Source organism: Rana temporaria, chromosome 1, assembly GCF_905171775.1.
Source record: "Rana temporaria chromosome 1, aRanTem1.1, whole genome shotgun sequence".
NCBI classification, from domain to species: Eukaryota; Metazoa; Chordata; class Amphibia; order Anura; family Ranidae; genus Rana; species Rana temporaria.
Genome location: NC_053489.1, coordinates 164,186,132 through 164,200,779, shown reverse-complemented (window position 1 = coordinate 164,200,779; position 14,648 = coordinate 164,186,132). Strand labels below are relative to the sequence as shown.

The 14,648-nt window shown below is 40.0% G+C and overlaps 1 protein-coding gene across 1 annotated transcript in view; it reads left to right on the top strand.

Moving 5' to 3' along the window:
- Positions 1–254: 254 nt before the first annotated feature.
- KREMEN1 (kringle containing transmembrane protein 1) overlaps positions 255–14,648 on the top strand; it is a 197,545-nt gene continuing 183,151 nt past the window's right edge. The window contains exon 1 of the mRNA XM_040345493.1: positions 255–511. Coding sequence (XP_040201427.1) covers positions 430–511 — 82 coding nt within the window. The 5' untranslated portion in view covers positions 255–429. The remainder of the gene's footprint in view (positions 512–14,648) is intronic.

Below are 14,648 nucleotides of genomic sequence, written 5' to 3'. Positions count from 1 at the left end.
ATAGTATGTATGTATCCTGTGTAGTATGTATGTAGCTACCCTGTGTGTATAGTATGTATGTATCCTGTGTAGTGTGTATGTAGCTACCCTGTGTGTATAGTATGTATGTATCCTGTGTAGTATGTATCCTGTGTAGTATGTATGTAGCTACCCTGTGTGTATAGTATGTATGTATCCTGTCACATGATCGGTCCGGTAATAGGATCCGTACAATGAGTTGGTGTGAGTGTAGTTGCTGGGAAGCGTCTGTAGGGTTCCCCTTTGCCTTCTCCTGTCTACAATCCATAAGAAGGAGCAGAAGAAATAAAAGGCATCCCCCGGAGCTGAGCCAGTCCCTCTCAGGATCGGAGGAAATTAACAACCTGCTCCATCTAGGGGAATCCTGCCACTCTCTCTCACTCCTATCTCCAGCTGCAGCCTTCCAGGGGAATGGATCTGTGGACACTTTCATTCAGGATCTTGCTCTTCCCTTCTTCCACCTTGGTCTTCTGCTCTGATCTCTATCAGTCTGGTGAGTACGGGAGGGGGACAAGCTGACCACACTCCTGTCATTGGTGCAGTACTTTTTTGGGGGGGAGAAGGGAGGGAGGCAGCCAGCAGCACTGTTGGGATTGCAGGCTGCACTGTTGAGTGGTTTGGGGAATTTGGGGGCATTGAGGTTACCATACATAGAATCTGATGATCATGGCAGTGCTGACTGCTCTACAGGTAATCCCTGACAAGGTGCTGAACTTGGATCTTGTCACATAGGACAGAGATTGGAGCATGCAATGATTTGTGTCCTGCTTTGCTGTCACTGACATGGATGTTATATAAGGTTTACCATCCAGGTAAAGACAGATACTTGTTGACAGCATTTGCATTTTGTCTGCTTGTGATTCTGGCTATAGATGTGTGGAACTACAAGTCATAGCATGACCACCCAGCCAGATGCTTGGCCTGCTGGGATTTGTAGTTCTACAGCGGCTAATGGTGACCATACAACACGTCAATAAATGATCCATTTATTTTCCAATCGATGAATAATTGATCTCATTCGACACAAGAAAATTAATTTCGATAATTGAGGTGCGATTGTAATTTGCGATCATAAATTATCGATTTAGTCAGTTCATAATCCGACTGAGCAAAATACAGTTATATTCCAGAACAAAGTGTTTCAGTGGTGCCCCGATCAATGCAAAGCGATCGATCATTTTCTGCCCTGGCCGATCGAATCGCCTGATCTAAATCGATCAGTTATGGCTTTTGGATTGTTCGCGGATTCATTCGTTTTGATGGATTGGTTCATTCTGTATTGCATTGTATTGGAATGGTGCTGTCGGTTTTATTTTGTAAAGCGCTGCGCAAACTGTTATATAATATAAATCCTGTATTATAATAATAATAATTGATCAGATACAAAAATTGAAGAGTGTATTGTCACCTTTAGGTTGCTGTAATGGGGGGGGGGGGTCAGGGGTCCAAATGACATCAGTAATTTAAAGGGTATGAACTCTGTATTATAATAATAATAATAATAATAATAATAATAATAATAATAATAATAATAATATTATTATTATTATTATTATTATTATTATTATTATTATTATTATTAATTATGTAGATACAAGAATTAAAGAGTTTCTGTAATAGAGGGGGTGCCAAATGACATCAGTAATTTAAAGGGTGTGAACTCTGAATAATAATAATAATAATAATAATAATAATAATAATAATAATAATAATAATAATAATAATAACAATAATAACTGATCAGATACAAAAATTGAAGAGTGTATGGTCACCTTTTGGTTGCTGTTATAGGGGGGGGGGGGGGGGCCAAATGACATCAGTAATTTAAAGGGTATGAACTCTGTATTATAATATTATTATATTATTATTATTATTATTATTATTATTATTATAATAATATTAATTAATTAGATACAAGAATTAAAGATTGTGTGGTCACCTTTAGGTTGCTGTAATGGAGGGGGTGCCAAATTACAACAGTAATTTAAAGGGTGTGAACTCTGTATAATAAAAAAAAATAATAATAATAGTAATTAATTAGATACAATAATTAAATAGTGTGTGGTCACCTTTAGGTTGCTGTAATGGGGGTTCCAAATGACATCAGTAATTTAAAGGGTATGAACTCTGTATATTAATAATAATAATAATAATAATAATAATAATAATAATAGTAATTAATTAGATACAATACTTAAATAATGTATGGTCACCTTCATGTTGCTGTAATGGAGGGTCCAAATGACATCAGTCTTTTAAAGGGCGTGAAATACAATTAATGTCGTGAAATAATTCTGCGATAAACCCAAAGACTGTAGTTGTTATACATGTGATGTTTGTCAGGGGTCACCTAAGGAGTGAAGTTCAAGGAGATATCTTGTCATTCATTTTTTTATTTTTTTTTATTACCCTTCATCTATAGATGCACACCATCAGAAATCTCTCCTGTCTTGTTAGCATGTGTAGATGACTAGTAAGTAGGAATAATGACCCACTTTACAGAATGACAGGGGGATCACACCAAGAGCGCGGAGCAGATGAAAGCTGCACACAACAGCAAGCTTATATATTTATTGTCCATGCTATTTCTCAGTAATAGTAATGATGGTTTACCTGCTGCCACAGTGCTCATTTAATGCGTAATTCCCTGTGCAATGTGTTCTCAAGTCCCTAAGCAGGCTGGTGACAGTATGGTGATGTGTTCTGTCTCAGTACTTGAGATGAGTGATCCATTGTTTGTATCAGATTGTTGGCACATTGTTTAGTCTTGGCATCATGTGAATTGGGGTCGTAATCGCGTCATATTTCCTCTACACGTGTGGACGAGATCCCCCCCATGCTGCTTACGTTAAGGGGAACTTATGTCAGGAAAAAAAAAAATCAATACAAGATTGAAACATCCTCATCAGCCAGTTTCATTTTCAACAGGAAATTCTTTAATATTAACTCCAGCATCAGACATTCAAATTTGTGATATCAAAATCAAGTATGTGTTTCCGTCCTTTGGTTCCACCTTCTGATACTGTTCTTCTAAGTCCCAAGGGGATCTAGAGCTGAGATTTTTCGTAATTACGTGTTTGGTCTGTGATGGAGTTTTTTGGTATTCACTGGCTTCTTTCATTCTGTGTCAGCTCTGTAGTGGACAGTAGGATGGCGTACGACAGCTCTATAGTGGACAGTAGGATGAGGTATGACAGCTCTATAGTGGACAGTAGGATGAGGTATGACAGCTCTATAGTGGACAGTAGGGTGACGTATGGCATCTCTATAGTGGACAGTAGGGTGAGGTATGACAGCTCTATAGTGGACAGTAGGGTGACGTATGGCATCTCTATAGTGGACAGTAGGGTGCGGTATGACAGCTCTATAGTGGACAGTAGGGTGACGTATGGCATCTCTATAGTGGACAGTAGGGTGACGTATGACAGCTCTATAGTGGAGAGTAGGGTGACGTATGGCATCTGTATAGTGGACAGTGGGGTGAGGTATGACAGCTCTGTAGTGGACAGTAGGGGTGACGTATGAAAGCTCTAAAGTAGACAGTAGGGTGACATATGAAAGCTCTATAGTGGACAGTAGAGTGACGTATGACAGCTCTATAGTGGATAGTGAGGTGAGGTATGACAGGTCTGTAGTGGACAGTAGGGTGACGTATGACAGCTCTATAGTGGACAGTAGAGTGACGTATGACAGCTCTATAGTGGATAGTGAGGTGAGGTATGACAGGTCTGTAGTGGACAGTAGGGTGACGTATGACAGCTCTATAGTGGACAGTAGAGTGACTTATGACAGCTCTATAGTGGATAGTGAGGTGAGGTATGACAGCTCTATAGTGGACAGTAGGCTGATGTATGACAGCTCTATAGTGGACAGTAGGGTGATGTTGACAGCTCTATAGTGGACAGTAGGTGACGTATGACAGCACTATAGTGGACAAGTAGAGTAACATATAACAGCTCTATAGTGGACAGTAGGGTGACATATGACAGCTCTATAGTGGACAGTAGGTGACATATGACAGAAATATAGTGGACAAGTAGAGTAATATATAACAGCTCTATAATGGACAGTAGGGTGACGTATGACAGCAGGATGACGTATGACAGCTCTATAGTGGACAGTAGGGTAATGTATGACAGCTCTATTGTGGACAGTAGGGTGACGTATGACAGCTCTATAGTGGACATTAGGGTGACGTATGTCTTCGGGGGCTATTTGACAGACATCTGTGCGGGTTCATGCACAGATATCTATTGAATTCGGCCCCAAAGTCACCAAAAGTAGTGCAGAAACTGCTTTTGGGAATCGGTATGGCACCGCAAAGTCGGCGTTGCAACGATTCGGACGGTGCCTTTGCATGTTGCATGTCAAATCAGCCCAATGTGAATGTGGGCTTAAAGATATGTTCACCTTTGGGAACACGTTACATGTTCCACTTGATTTTAGGGTGGAACATGTAACATGTTCCCAATGTTGCGGTCCTTGCCCGCTGCCCCCTCCCTGTGGCAGCAGCATGGGAAGAAGTTCCTTGTACTAGTTGCCAGTTCTTGAAAGCAGTGCGTCCGCGCAGGGCTCCACCCACACAGCTCTCTGTGTATCAATGAACTACAAGTCCCGACATCCTTAGCGGCTGTCGGTTTGTAGTATTGAATGAACTACCACAGCACTATGGAGAGCCGTGGTAGTCCATTGAGTCTTCCTGTTAGCGAGTATCAGCTTACCCGTACAGGATGTACGTAGATACACTGACAGCGTGCAGGAGACATGCATGGCATCACTGGTGCAATGCTTTACAGGCTCCTACTACAAAACATAATAAATGCACATTTTTATACCTGCAAAAATATGAATTTAATATTTTTTGTACAAAGGTGAACTTATCCTTTAACTCAAAAAAGTACCCATTATTCTATTCTATTCTATTCTATTGTCCTCAGCTTCCTCCATTTTTTGGCTGCTGTGGTCTGACTTCCTGTTAGAAGGTGGCTGCGTTCATTCTCCATGGTCTCATTCTGTGTAGGAACGTAGCCACCCTCTCTTGCTCACTCCTGAAATGGACTAGGGACTATGGACAAATCGGATGTGTAGTGTGCTCTATGCAACTAACATGCACTGCCAGTTCCAAACAAACAGGCTTGTGAAGGGGAAATATGAAGGAGAGGTTCACGGGGGGCATTACAAGGAGAAAGAAAAACTCAGTGAGATATAATTCTATAAAAAATTGATTACAGGGCCATTAAGTAGTGGATGTCTGTGGTTTATTTTTGGAGAATACGTGTCACTCTAAATGGAACCTGTACTCATCAAAAGAGTCCTTTGACAAGAAACACATCACTAATTAGATAAAATGATATGTTCCCATGTGTAATTTTACAAAGTAATTGTATATTTCATAGGAATGTCATGAATGGGAATAATTATCTTGACTATTTCTAAGATAATTGACTGTCAAGAGCTCCAGACTCTATGTGGCCTTCTGCTACAGGAGCTGAAATTTAAACCAAAGGTATTAAAATAGTTCATTTCCAAATTTTGCTTACTCAGCAGAAGCGTCACATATTAGAACCTTAGAAATAGTTTCTTCACTAGTATGGATATGTCTTTGGCCATGATCTTGGCCTTGCGTGTCAGTCTAGTACAATCACATTCTAGTACAATCTGTTGTCTTTTTGTGGTTTAGGTAGAAACAGGCACAATATATTCGTTGATGAACCCAGGGCGATTTTTTTTTTATTATTTGTTCTTTCATTTTATAACTTGTAATCAACTGTGAGAATGGATCGATTCGTCGACCAAAATGGCACACATTGAGAAGTTCAGTAATATCATATTACTATACCTGGAGTTACGCTCAGCAGCTCAGTCACTTTGGCTGCCATGTAAATGGCTGAAAGAAATATTGCTTTGCTTACATATACACACTTACATTGTTAATTTCAGATCACAAGGTTCACTCTCATAGGGGCAGATCCACAAAGGTATTACGCCGGTGTATCTCTTGATACGCCGCGTAATTTCAAATTTTGCGCGTCGTATCTTTGTTTTGGTATCCTCAAAACAAGATATGACGGCATCTCGGCTAGATCCGACAGGCGTACGTCTTAGTACGCCGTCGGATCTAAGCTGCAATGTTTTCGGCGGCCGCTAGGTGGCGTTTCCGTCGAATTCCTCGTCGAGTATGCAAATTAGCTATTTACGGCGATCCAACGAACGTACGTCCGGCCGGCGCATTGTTTTAACGTCGTTTGCGTTCGGCTTTTTCCGGCGTATAGTTAAAGCTGCTATTCTGAGGGGTACTCAATGTTAAGTATGGCCGTTGTTCCCGCGTACAATTTTTAAATTTTTACGTCGTTTGCGTAAGTCGTTCGCGAATAGGAATTTGCGTAGAATGACATCACCGTCGTAAGCATTGGCTGGTTCCGGTTTAATTTTGAGCATGCGCACTGGGATACCCCCATGGACGGCGCATGCGCAGTTAAAAAAAAAAAACGTTGTTTACGTCGGGTCACGACGTATTTACATAAAACACGCCCCCATTACATCCATTTGAATTCCGCGCCCTTACGCCGCCAGAGATACACTACGCCGCCGTAACTTACGGCGCAAATTCTTTGAGGATTAAAAATAAAATAAATAAGTTATGGCGGCGTAGTGTAGCTTAGATACGCTGCGCCCGGCGCAGAGGTACGTGGATCTGCCCCATACTGTTTACGATATTTAATTGCAGTCTTAAAATAAAGTAAAAAATATATATATACATCTATCTATAGATATAGATCTATCTATACTGTATATATATATATATATATTTTTTTAATTAGTAATAGTATGTGTGTGTATATATATATATATATATATATATATATATATATATATATATATATATATATATATATATATATATATATATATATACATATATTTAGAGAGAGATTTTAATTAGTAATGGTGTGTAGATAGATAGATAGATTGATAGATAGATATATTTTTTTTTTTTTTGCTAATTACCACTGCCTAAAAATCTTAATTACTGCATTGATTATATATGGATATATATGATTTAATTAATACTAATTTTATAGGCATTTAGCAAACTGAAGATAATGCAAAGGGAAGGACTGCTCATACCTTAGAATAAAGTGAGAGCACCACATTGTTTCCCTTTATAAAGTATAAAACATAAATGTGTAAAAATGTTATTAGACATAAATGTTACAAATGATGCATAAAAAGTATCATTGAGTCAGCAGCCAGCTTTCATTTTTCAGATGCTCCATTTTCAGATGGTTAAAGATTAGAGAAAGACTCTTTTGTAAAGTGTTGATAAAGGAAAACCACCAGTGTAATTACCATGTAACCTCATTGGTCTGCAATGACAGCACCATAAACCACCACTGATCTCTATGATGACCTTATATAGTAGAGAACATTAACTTGGGAACAGAAAGCGCACAAATATAGGTCAATAATATCCATTTATATGATTTGTGTGTTTCCAGGCACATTAATGCATACTAGATTTGCAATTGCTGCAGACAGCAATTGATTGTGGCTTCCAGGTTGGTCGCTGTTTGCGATAACCAGACCTGTATCAGCCTGTACCATTAAAGAGGTCCTCGTCTTCCGGCCTCTCTGGGGTATACATAATAATTGTCAAGAATAGTCTCTAGATATAAAACTGTTGAATTTGATTTGCATTCATTTGTCCCAGCCTTACTTGTTATAACATGACAGGAGGGATGGATAGTTTTGTATATAAAGCATGGATCTAAACATATACTTCTGTTGATAAAAGGGCATTTTGGGTGAGGCCCATTGACAGGCCTTTGTTCACTTCTTTCAAGTCTATAGGAATGCAAAATCTGCTTTAAAGCAGTAATAAACTCTACCAATTTTTATTTTTTTTTAAATGAGCCCCCTGAAGGTTTATGTCATAACATGCGGGTTTGCTTTGCATACCAGCACAGAGTGACAGACCTTTTAAATGGAGCCTTTCAGTGCTGAGCTCACCACTCCTGGCACTTCCGTCCTCACCTGTCCTTCTGGGTTTGTGCTCTTTGGCATTTTGAATGGCTTGGCCATGATGGCATCACTCCAGCCCATACACACGGGAGTCACGATTGCGGCATGACCCTTGAATACTAAAGGCCCGTACACACGATCGGATTATCCGACGGGAAAAGTGTGATGACATGCTGTTGTTAGAAAATCCGACTGTTTATATGCCCCAATCAGACAATTGTTGGCGGACAAATGTCAGATTGCATGCTTTAAAATTTTCCCACAACAAATGTGTGTTGTTGGATTAACCGATCGTGTGTACAGAAGTCCTTTGGAAAAAAAAAAAAAGTATGTTTAAGCACACATGCTCAGAAGCAATGCTAACCATAACACAACATTAGCAGAACTTGCCCAAAAGGTGGTGTTAAAGAGTTGAAAAACCACGTTGTTTCGTGTTTGTGTGCCAACAATTCTTTGCCATTTGTATGCAAGACAAGTTCATGGCCAATGACCTTTGGACAAAAGTCCTACGCTTTGTCCACGAAAAATCCGATTGTGTGTACCAGACTTAAGTGTACCATTAATGCAGAGCAAACTTCACATGCAGTGATGTCAACAGTCTGAGGCGATGTGAATATCTCCTAAATGGCACAAGTTTAAGAGATATTCATGGTACCTATAAGTGAAGCCTCGTACACACAACCGAGGAACTCGACGGGCAAAACACATCGTTTTCCTCGTCGAGTTCCTTGTTAGGCTGTCGAGGAACTCGACAAGGCAAGTTTCTCCATTCCCGTCGAGGAAAAAGAAGACATGCTCTCTTTTTGGCTCAAAGGGATCCTCGACGGTTTCCTCGTCGAAAAATGTACACACGACCGGTTTCCTTTGCAAAAAAAAATCCCAGCAAGTTTCTTGCTGATTTTTGCAGAGAAACTCGGTCGTGTGTACGAGGTCTAAGACTTGTTTTAGGCCTACCTGTAGGTGTAAGTTTAAACTGATAGTTTACTACCACTTTAAAGTATTTGTGAACACACAAGTACAACAACACATTCTAACACAGCGAAGATTTTTCCTATTGCCAATTTTCTTTTTTAGAAAAACATATTTTAGTACCTTTTTACAAATGTTATATTTCTCCATGCTACTCATAGAGAGGATGCATGCAGGTATAGTAGACGGGTGACTGGACATGGCGGTGTGTGACCTCACACAAAGCAGGGAAGTATGTTCCCTATCTGTATGCTCTGCAGTTTTGACAGTGAGGCTGCTACTGGGAGCCACAGTCAGTCAGTCATCACAGCAGGACTGAGGGTGGCACCTAAACTGACCACTGGACATACAAGCACAGCATCTGTTATCTTCCAGCAGAAACCCAAGTAACCCAAATGAATGAGTTACACGGGGTGACATCTTGTATCTCCTGTTGGCAAATCCAGGGATGCAAACTGACCATGCCAGCACAGATCTGCTTATGTGCTTGCCATGGTAAGTTTAATACAGGAATGAATGGGAACTGGCAGGATCACCAGGTACATCAGCACCAAACAAAATTAAAAAAATAAAAATAAATGCAGGCTTCATTTACTAAGATTTACAGTATGCAAATGATCCAACTCATACCTTTAGCTCTAGTTCACACTGCTGCATTTTGACATGCGATTTGACATGTCAAATCACATGTTAAATCGGCGGAATTTTTCCGCAATTATCCTTTTTTTGGTCCGCACCAGAATCGAATGGCATGGGTGTTCACAAATATGCGATCCGATTCATGTCCGAACTGACAGTTTGCAGCGCGATATGCAAGCTGAAATGGGGGTGTCATTAACAATATATTGGCACTCTTCAGCACTTCACATATGGCAGTGTGAACTGCCGTGCGAGTCGGGTGCGATGCGGTAATCCGCAGTGGATTCGCAGGGTTCCCGCATCGCACTAATGTGAACCCAGCCTAAAGCATGTCAAATGCAGGTCAGTAGGTGGACAACTGCAGGTCAAATGCACCTGTCAATAAATCCTGAATGATCTCTGAAGCTACTTTTAATTCCACAGACACAAACCCAAAACTTGTCGACACAAGCGCTAAAACTTTTTGGCCTCATGCACACAGGACGTTTTTTTAACTAGAAGTCAGCCGTGTTTTTGCAGAAAAAATGCCTGACGCTTGTAAAAGTGTCCATAGCTTTTACATGCTTTTAGGAGCTCTAGGGCGTTAATTCATTTCATTGGCCAGAATAAAAAAATAATTCTGGCTATGAAAATTAATTAATGCTCAAGCAATAGCTTTCAGGCGCGTATAGCAGCTTCTTGGAGCTTTTAGTAGCATCAAGCGTTTTTTTTTCTGCCCAAACTCTGCTGCTCCTGGAAGCACTGACAGAGAGTTTTTTTTTTGTTTTCTGCCACTAAAAGCTCATGCCACGAAATGCTGCTAAAAGCCTATTGCCGCGTACACACGATCGGTCAAACCGATGAGAACGGTCTGATGGACCGTTTTCATCGGACCAAACCGATCGTGTGTGGGCCCCATCGGTTAATTATCCATAGGTTAAAAAAAAGCAATCTTGGTTAAAAATCCACGCATGCTCAGAATCAAGTTGACGCATGCTTGGAAGCATTGAACTTCGTTTTTTCAGCACGTCGTTGTGTTTTACGTCACCGCGTTCTGACACGATAGTTTTTTTAACCGATGGTGTGTAGGCACAACTGACCATCAGTCAGCTTCATCGGTTAACCGATGAAAACGGTCCATCAGACCGTTTTCATCGGATGAACCGATCGTGTGTACAGGGCTTAAGTGTGCATGGACACATAGGCTAACATGGAGGGCCGTTTAGAGGCAGGGAACAAAAAAATCCCCTAGAAGCAGCTGTAAAAATGTCCAGTGTGCATGAGGCCATAGCATTTTTATTTCAAATAATCAAATCACAGTGTCACGAGAATACGAGAATACTGGAATAGGTATCTTACTTAATACATAATAAATGTATTTAATGTTTTAACCGAGCCCATCCCTCCGGGTTATTATACATTTAAACATTAATTAGTGTCAAATACTGTATGTAATTGGGTTAATATATTGAACTGTTCAACATTTCGGTAGCACTAAAGATAGCCTTCAAAAAGAAATTCAGTGTTCGGCTGACATGGCTCTTTGTAGATACCGTCATGCAATGAGGTTTCTTCCTGCAAACCGATAGCTTTGTGTTTATTAATAAAGTACTCTGATGTAGCTGTCCATTCATAAATGCAGTCTGCTAGAGGAAGGTAAAAGTTGCACATATATCTGTAAATGTCTTTTCTGATTCTTCCCTCCTTTCCGCTTTTCTTTTGGAACTGATAAAGAGAGAAAATTAAAAGTTTAAACAGAGATATCTGTTTAATGGTGCTCCATTGTTGGTGTCTGATGGCAGATTAGTGCCTTTTATCAGTGGGAGAATTAGTGCCCCAAGGGCCGTATAAAAGCAAGCAAAGGGCCGCAGTTTGGAGACCCCTCGTTTAAGCAGACTTTACGCTATGGAAGAAATATTTTTAAACGCTAAGGCTGGGTTCACACCTATGCGAATTGGATGTGGCCTCTGCATCCAATTTGCATAGCAGGAGAATGTAACTGGCTCTCTATGAAGCCGGTTAACATATCTCCACAGCAGGTCCAGTGCGTTTTGCAAGAAAAACGTGTGCCTTTTTTGGTCCGTTTCAGGTCCAAATTCAGCCCAAAGTTCGGGCTGAAATTGGACCTGAAACGGTGAACCAGGATGCACCGGGCCACTGCTGTGCGACAGATCCTTCTTAGGTGTGAACCCAGCCTAAAAGAAGAATATGGACTGTTTTTTGAGGGAAAAATAATTAATTTTAAAGAGATCTCTAACCACCCAACCCCATGATCCAACTCTAAGGCCCCGTACACACGACCAAGGAACTCGATGGGCGAAACACATCGTTTTCCTCGTCGAGTTCCTTGTTAGGCTGTCGAGGAACTCGGCAAGGCAAGTTTCTCCATTCCCGTCGAGGAAAAAGAAGACATGCTCTCTTTTTGGCTCGACGGAATCCTCGACAGTTTCCTCGTCGAAAAATGTACACACGACCGGTTTCCTCGGCAAAAAAAAAATCCAAGCAAGTTTCTTGCTGGTTTTTGCCGAGAAACTTGGTCGTGTGTACGAGGCTTAACTCTACCAGCCACATTTTATTTCTTCTTCTTCTCTCTATCACTAAGTTAGGCCATATTCAGGGAGGATCTTCTCCTATCCCTTTACCTTCTTAATAGCCAAACATGTACATTGAGGTCATCCAAATGTGCATATATATAAAAATAACTTTAAAAAAAATCTGCTTGCAGTGGTCAGAACATACCATTACATGTTATAATAAGTTTTTCATTTCCTTAAATTTATACTTTTTAAAATGATGTTGTATACATGTCATATTTATGTGCTTTTAAGTTGTAAAAAATAATGATATATTTGGAATATATGCTTTCATTCCATTGGCTTAGCTGAGACGATGAAGAACAAAGTACTTCACCTTCACCTAATTAAGTTTCAGCCTTAAGTGAATTGTACAAAGAAAAAAAAAACGCAAACCTGTTTGACTAGTTAGTTGGGGCATGGATGAATCGAAGGGACAAGTGTGGAGCCAGCATAGTACAGGGATGTATTGTTAAATTTCTTTCCTCCTGGGCACAGGAGAAGATGTATATGACTTGTCATGTCTGTGACTATCTGACCGTAATGACTGATCCTGTTATAGACATCCTTCAGGCTATAGGTCAAAGGGGCATGAAAAATGAGCATCATATATGAGATCAAAAGGCAGTCAAGCATATAACACCTTGTCTGTCATTCATATAAGATTGCATGGTGCTTTTTCAGGTGTAACAACTATGCCTTGAGAAGGGAGTAATTTACTAGGTGAGTAAAGCCTGCTAGAGAGCAGTGAGGGTCAAAGACCCTTTGTGACCCAATCTATCAGTACATTACCTTATGGAATAGTATGTGAGAATAAAACTACTACTTTTTAAAGTAAGGCATAGAAAAAAAGTGTTCTGTACACCTTCTGTATTCTAAGCAAGCATCTTATATACTGTATAGAGCTCAATGTATTCTGGTAACAATATTTGGCTAATACTTGTAATGATAGTATTCAGTATATTAATTTCTCTTTTTTTTTTTTTTTAACAAATCTTTATTTACAATTCTCTCCATGTTCAAGAATGCCAAGCTTTTTAACAAAAGTGACAGCTAGTGGTTGAGATAAACCATATAAACTGATGATCATCTATCATTTCCAGTGTAAATCTTTTTCCAAAAGATTTAAAAATGATTGTTGCAACTGTTTAAACAGCATTAGTTGGTGTTGGGTTTGTGTTTCTACTTTTACTTGGCGTCCTTTACTCGGACTACCCTGCTCAAAGACTAACAAGGTTCCAATGATTTAACTGCAAATTGAACAGCATTGTCACCCTAGTAAAGGAAATTAAAAATCAATAGATTTTTTTAGGCAGGATCAACAAGTTAAAATGTTAAAGGAGGAACTTTTCTTTTCAAGCAAACTGTAGAAATAATTACACTTGATTGCAATACTAATAAAAATGCTTTTGCAGGGCCATCATATTTTACAGTGCATAATACGTAACATTGCATTAACATACAGAGTAATCAAAAATCTTTTGTTTATCCAAAGAGATTTGTACATGCATAACTAGCCTGTTTTGTATCACAGTTAGCTCAAATTACCTAATCTACAGGTGGTTCTCAAAAAATTAGCATATTGTGATAAAGTTCATTATTTTCTGTAATGTACTGATAAACATTAGACTTATATTTTAGATTCATTACACACAACTGAAGTAGTTCAAGCCTTTTTATTGTTTTAATATGGATGATTTTGGCATAAAGCTCATGAAAACCCAAAATTCCTATCTCAAAAAATTAGCATATCATGAAAAGGTTCTCTAAACGAGCTCTTAACCTAATCATCTGAATCAACTAATTAACTCTAAACACCTGCAAAAGATTCCTGAGGCTTTTAAAAACTCCCAGCCTGGTTCATTACTCCAAACCGCAATCATGGGTAAGACTGTCGACCTGACTGCTGTCCAGAAGGCCATCATTGACACCCTCAAGCAAGAGGGTAAGACACAGAAAGAAATTTCTGAACGAATAGGCTGTTCCCAGAGTGCTGTATCAAGGCACCTCAGTGGGAAGTCTGTGGGAAGGAAAAAGTGTGGCAGAAAACGCTGCACAACGAGAAGAAGTGACCGGACCCTGAGGAAGATTGTGGAGAAGGACCGATTTCAGACCTTGGGGGACCTGCGGAAGCAGTGGACTGAGTCTGGAGTAGAAACATCCAGAGCCACCGTGTACAGGCGTGTGCAGGAAATGGGCTACAGGTGCCGCATTCCCCAGGTCAAGCCACTTTTGAACCAGAAACAGTGGCAGAAGTGCCTGACCTGGGCTACATAGAAGCAACACTGGACTGTTGCTCAGTGGTCCAAAGTACTTTTTTCGGATGAAAGCAAATTTTGCATGTCATTCGGTAATCAAGGTGCCAGAGTCTGGAGGAAGACTGGGGAGAGGGAAATGCCAAAATGCCTGAAGTCCAGTGTCAAGTACCCACAGTCAGTGATGGTTTGG